Here is a 6,287-nt window from a genome sequence, read left to right on the forward strand (position 1 = left end):
GCGTTCTGTGACCTGTGATGTATTTGACAAATGGTGTGCAAAATCCAGGAGTGTAGCATTGCAAAAACATTTATATGCTTCGGGCGAGCTGAACATGTGTAAATGGATCAACTTGTTACGTTGTTGCCGGCTGGAGCTCGAACCCACTAACTCGGTAGGAAGCTAGATCCTTTGCATAATCTGCCTCTAAGGTGGGATTATTTCAGGATGATTCCCTCTGTTGTGTTGAGGTTGCAACCGCTCCGCATGTTTAGCTACGTAATTGCGCCCAACTGTAGGTTTGACAGCCATTAGACCATGGTAATCTACACTTGAAGCTACACCGTGTCATAAATGATGTTGATGAAATTCGCATGCACTGTGCAGTTTGAAGACTTTTTAATAGGATGCAGTTTCCGCATGTTATCATTTGTGTGAAAATAAATAACTTATTTCCCATTGACATTTATTACCAGCAATTACCAGTCATTTATACATAACTTGTCGTAAAGACAGCACAAGTAGGATAATTGTATCTGCAGAATACCCGCCAATACCCGTAATCTTGTCAGCGATGCTCGCCAAAGGCACTGCGGGCCGCGCCTCACGGGCACGTCTGGCTCAGGAGCAGCAGCGCCAGTGCGCAGCCCCACCGAGGAGCCGGGCAATGCAAGCAATCCGCGGGGACGCGCTCCACTGAACAGAGCAGGATATGGCCCCTGTATTCTGGAATGATTTACTGGCCTAATCCAAATCCGCACAGCTAAATGTGTGAAGAAGCAAATCAGACTTGCAGCTGGAACGCGTGTCCCGTCAATATCCACCACATACACATGCTAGTTGACGTTCTTACAGCTGTCAGACAGTCAATGGTTTGAAACAGTCAGACTCAGCCTGACCGCTGACTGTGACGTGCCGGCGCACTCAGTCAGACTCAGCCTGACCGCTGACTGTGACGTGCCGGCGCACTCAGTCAGACTCAGCCTGGCCGCTGACTGTGACGTGCCGGCGCACTCAGTCAGACTCAGCCTGACCGCTGACTGTGACGTGCCGGCGCACTCAGTCAGACTCAGCCTGGCCGCTGACTGTGACGTGCCGGCGCACTCGGAGCGCTGAACACTGCTCTATACGCGCACAAAACAGGTTCCCAGAGACCTACCCCGCCAAGGGAGCGCCGCCGACAGTAAATGACGTCATATGTCGGTGACCTCATCCCCAGGCGGCCGAGAGCGGCGCCGTCGGAACCCGAAGCTCTGGGTCGCGCTGCCTTGAATCGGGCTGACCAGCGCCATGCGGCGTGCGAAACGACAGCAAACCGAATCCCGGAGCCGTTAATTACTGTCAAACTGTGGCCCAGCCTCAGCCGCCGCCGCGCTACCCGTCTGAGACACACTCACTGAGAAGGGTGAGGGACGGGGGGCGGGAGGTGGCAGCGCGCCGCACTGGCTGCACGGCGAGAGCCCGCGGGGTCATCTCCCGCTCTCACAGAGACGCAACCGGGCCTAGTTGCTTCAGCGCGCACGAGCTCGGCGGTCGGACTCACAAGTCCGGGCTTCCACGCACGGCGACAGCAGCAGCTCCTGCTGACGTTGAGGTCGAGCGGTGCTTGCGCGATGCGGTGCACCGGAGCCGCCGGAGCCACTGTAGGCGCTCGCCCTCCCGCCACGAGCGACCCCAGCGAGGTCACCCCGGCCCCGCCAGTACCGCCGTAGACGCTCGCCCTCCCGCCACGAGCGACCCCAGCGAGGTCACCCCGGCCCCGCCAGTACCGCCGTAGACGCCGGCCTTTCCCCTACGACCGACCCCGTCGAGGTCAGCCCGGCCCCGCCAGTACCGCCGTAGACGCCGGCCTTCCCACTACGACCGACCCCGTCGAGGTCAGCCCGACCCCGCCGGAGCCGCCGCAGACGCCGGCCCTCCCGCCATGACCGACCCCGTCGAGGTCAGCCCGGCCCCGCCAGTACCGCCGTAGACGCCGGCCTTCCCACTACGACCGACCCCGTCGGGGTCAGCCCGACCCCGCCGGAGCCGCCGCAGACGCCGGCCCTCCCGCCATGACCAACCCCGTCGAGGTCAGCCCGACCCCGCCGGAGCCGCCGCAGACGCCGGCCCTCCCGCCATGACTGACCCCGTCGAGGTCAGCCCGGCCCCGCCGGAGCCGCCGCAGACGCCGGCCCTCCCGCCATAACCGACCCAGGCGAGGTTAGCTCGGTGCTATCGACGGAACTCGAGCCCGCTGTTTTCAGCCGCGGGGCAGGGCCGCGGGGCCGGTCCGTTAACAACGTAAAAGGCGCTTACGATTTGTTATCTCGCCCAGGCATCGAGCACGTATAGCATATGGAAACCTCTTCAAATAATCGAAATAATGTCACCATGACCATAGATAAAAACACGCATAGCACCCATCGCCGATTTGTTAACAAAAATGTCAAGTGTGTGAGGATGTCACCTGAACATTTCGAGCATGATATGCGAAAGAACAAACCAAGAAGAAGGAATAGCGGGATACAACTAGCCAAATGAGCAATATTTTGTTCGACTCCACAGACTGAGTGCGTACATGTGTGTACCCATATATTGCCGAGGGGTAACCCATTGCTGAGGAGGCTTTTTATTTCGAGTAACATAAAAAGAAATAAAACATGTAGTCCATATACAGAATACGCACGCGTTTAGTTTTGCAGTTCACGTACATAGAGCTCTCATGCGCATACGGACAGAAAATATTTTCCACACATTTTCGGCAGCGGCCTGCTCTGGCAGCAGATCTAGCATACGGCACTCAAAGGCGCGCCAGAATGCTCGCGATGTCAGCCACGTGGGTTCGAGCGGAAGCTTGTTATTTAAGCACAGCGCTCTGGCGGAGAAGCACCGCTTCCTTGCCGCGGTCCTCGAGCAGGGCACGTAAAGCAGGTGGTCCTACTTCGTGCTTCGCGCCCGAACGGAGCTAATCGCTCAGAAGATGGGCGCGAGCGAGTCTGGCTCACCGTCCACCATAGCTTTGTGCACTAAGCTCAGTGTGCAGAAATCCGCTAGCTGCTGCGCGGTCAGACGGCGCAGCCTCTCTCGCAGGTCAGACGCATGGTTGAACTTACGACGCTCAAAAGTGGCCCGAACGCCGAAGTTCAAAGCTTTTTTGGGTTTTGTCCATGTTTTTTAGTCGCCGCTACCATAAACCGAAACGCAGTATCTGACGTGCGTGAGGACGGAAGCCGTGACCAGAGTGGTGATGATGCCACCTAGTATGAGGAGGCGGGCGGGGAGAGGCCAGACAAGCTGCTTGCGCAGCGCCGACTGGCGTGCGACATCCGATGGCTCCGCGGCATGGTTGGTCAAAAGTTATACCCCTTTGTCTACCTCACCGCAAGGTGCAGGGTCCTTCCACAGAATGCAACTTGGAATTCGGTGGACTGCGCAGATTTCGGTGGTTTCCGAAAATGATGAGCTGTGCTTTTGTCGCGTCGACCTTGAGGAAGCTCGTGTGGAACCATGTGTGTAGAGGGCAGAGAATATCCTCCGTACAGGAAATGAGCGCTGGGAGATCGATTTGTCTTCCTGCGAAAAGCACCAAGTATCATCGGCGTAATCCACAATGTCACCCGTGGAGAAATCATCGTCATGCCGCCCGCAAAATCGCTGAAGAACAAGGGCCCGATGGTCGACCCCTTGGAACACGCTCATGGTGTTATCCAGTGGCTATAAGGTCGCTGCGTCTGGCAGTGCGACGCCCCACGTATGTTCCCGAAGGTAGCTTTCGAACCGGGCGGTGTCGACGGCGTGCAGTCTGTGAGTTTTTACAGGAGGTTTTCACAAGAGGTGTCAATGACACCAAAGCATTTGGTCAAATGGAGCAGGTACAGTGATGATATCTCCCCGCTATCGGCGGCGTTGAGGACGCGATCGATGACGGATGTCAAAGCGGTTTTCGTGGAGTGATGGGGTCGGAAGACGTGAAGACGAATGGGAGAGGAGGTGGTTATGGGGGAGGCAGTCGTAGAGCTGCTTCCGCACCATCTATTCACCATTCATGCCGTGCCTGGGATGATGGAGGTACGCCGGAAGTTCGATGGCCTCGTGGAGACATCGGATTTATGGGTGGGGTGGATAATGGGGTGTTTTCATGATTAAGGAACCTTGCAGAGGATAAGGCGGGTGTTGATAATGTGGGGATGACAGACAGCAGGGAAAGGTTGTGAGTGCCGCCTCTTATTTTGGCAAGGGTGGGGTATGTAACTTTATGCTTCGAATGTGCGTAAGATTAAGTCATGACTAGTGGTGGTGGACCCGGTACTGTCCGGCCAAACACTGCCCAAAAGAAAACAGTCTAGTTGCCGCCGATCAAAGATCCAGTGCATAGTATAAGTATCATGCTTCCCTCCACACTGTTACAAGAGTGCGGCTCCCGGCCCACGCTGCCGGCACTCGATCCCTGTCGCCCCCGTTTCCGCCACTCTCCCCGCTGATCTGGCCGTTATCCAACGTCCCACTAAGCACCTTCCCAGCCCCCCCCCCCCCCCTCTACCTCGAGCGTCTCTCCCCTCCCCGCCACTACGTCACCCCCACGTCACTACGCTCCCCCTCCCCACGCCGCCACTGCGGGCCGCTACACTGAGGCCCCGCGCGCCGGTGCGGCGGGCCGTAGCGTCGTGCCGGCGCGGCGCCGGGTCGGGCAGATGGCGGCCGGATGCCGGCCCGCCGCTGCCGGGAGGGGCTTCAGCGGACAGCGGCCGGCCGGCCGGCAGTACGCGCGCCCGCGCCGGTGCGCCGACACAGCGGCTGTGCGCCCACTCGGCGATCGATCGCACCGGACCAGTGCGCCGGCAAGGAGGAGCCGCGACGACTGCGCCCGCCGCGCGGCGCGCACAGGCTCGTCTCGCGATCAATCTGACCCAGTCGGCGCGCAGGTGGACAGCGCGTCGCGGCGTGCGGCCTTGTTGCCGCGGGGGCTGCAGTGCTGAGAGGTAGCTCTTGGACGGAGGCGAAGAGACGCGAAAACTGGTGGACGGACGGCGAAGTCGGCTCGACGCTGGCGACGAGACAGCAAACCGACCCGGCGTGAAGGCCAGAGGACAGTAGGTCACTCACGGCAGTTTTGACGTCAGGTAGTGCGTAGCTCGGACGGCGAGCCACGCAAGGACAGGATCAGTGGCGGGGCCTCCAGACAGGACAGCAGCCATCCGCCGCCCGCGTCTAAGCCGTCGAGTTCGCCGCGTCGGACCGCCGTCGGATCGCGGCCGCGGCCAGCATGGACCCGGCCGGCGTGCCGCTCTCGTCGGTCGACTACATCGACAGCGACGCAGCCGACCCCGAACCCGACGCTGACCCGGAGCCGACGGCGCCGGCGCTCGCCTGCCGGCCCGACCCGCAGCTGGAGCGGCACCCCGAGGAGGAGCTGGAGGTGGTGGGGCCGGCGGCGCCGCTGTGTGCCGGTCGGCGCGGCGACTCGCCGCTGCTGGAGAGGGCCAGTCTGGTTCGTCTGAGGGTCGGCGGCGCCCCAGAGGTCAACAGCAAGTGAGTGCACCCATGGAGCGCAGGGCGAAGTAGTCCACCACTGGGGATGAGCGGTTTGTCCGCGCGCGGCCGGGGGTTGAGGCACACCACGCGTGTGGTGCCGTTTGGGTGGTAATCAGTCAAGCAAGTAATCACTCGGGAGCTGCTGCTGTATTTTCCAGCTGATGTAGCACCGGATCGGGCCTCCACATCTCTTTAGCGGCGATAGAACTGCGTCGCCGCCCATTTTTCTGACAAATGCTGAGATGGTTCAAGCACGTCTCAGTCTGCGATGCTGTTTGACGAAACGGTTCGGGCTTAGCACAGTTGGACTGGACTGTTGACGGCGATAGGCGGGAGCTGGTGACGCGCGGCGTCCCTGTGGGCGTGGTGGATGGGTCCGGTCGGCGGCGTGGCCTCGCTTGATGCGACTTCCGGAATGCCAAATAATCGGCGCGACAGGTTTCCAGGCCCGTACAGCATAAAACATGACGAACAACAGCGGCGGTGAGGCCTTTTGTGCGTAAATAACAGCATGGGTGACGTGGTGTGACATGGGTGACACGAGCACATGAATATCGCTCTTTCAGGCGTGACAAGTGTGACGACATTTTACGGCGCACACAGTGATTGGGATGCCGCCGCGCATGGCTACTGTCAATGAGTGTAATTCACTTGTGATATAGCAGACAGGTTTCAAACCACATTTTCGGCGCAGTTTAGTTTGAAAAATCATTCTCAGCGATTTGATTGCATGGACTTTGGGAGCAGAACCCGAGCAAAACAGCGTTTGTTGTGCGTGTCCTGGTCGGATCATC

The 6,287-nt window shown here is 59.4% G+C and overlaps 1 protein-coding gene across 1 annotated transcript in view; it reads left to right on the forward strand.

The window, feature by feature from the left end:
- The first annotated feature begins 4,747 nt into the window (after positions 1–4,747).
- Positions 4,748–6,287, forward strand: part of LOC119107798 (proton channel OtopLc) — a 29,970-nt gene continuing 28,430 nt past the window's right edge. The window contains exon 1 of the mRNA XM_037231351.1: positions 4,748–5,490. Within this exon, the coding sequence (XP_037087246.1) occupies positions 5,225–5,490 (266 nt within the window). The 5' untranslated portion in view covers positions 4,748–5,224. The remainder of the gene's footprint in view (positions 5,491–6,287) is intronic.

Source organism: Pollicipes pollicipes, unplaced genomic scaffold, assembly GCF_011947565.3.
Source record: "Pollicipes pollicipes isolate AB1234 unplaced genomic scaffold, Ppol_2.1 Scaffold_6686;HRSCAF=7923_pilon_pilon_pilon, whole genome shotgun sequence".
Taxonomy (NCBI): Eukaryota; Metazoa; Arthropoda; class Thecostraca; order Pollicipedomorpha; family Pollicipedidae; genus Pollicipes; species Pollicipes pollicipes.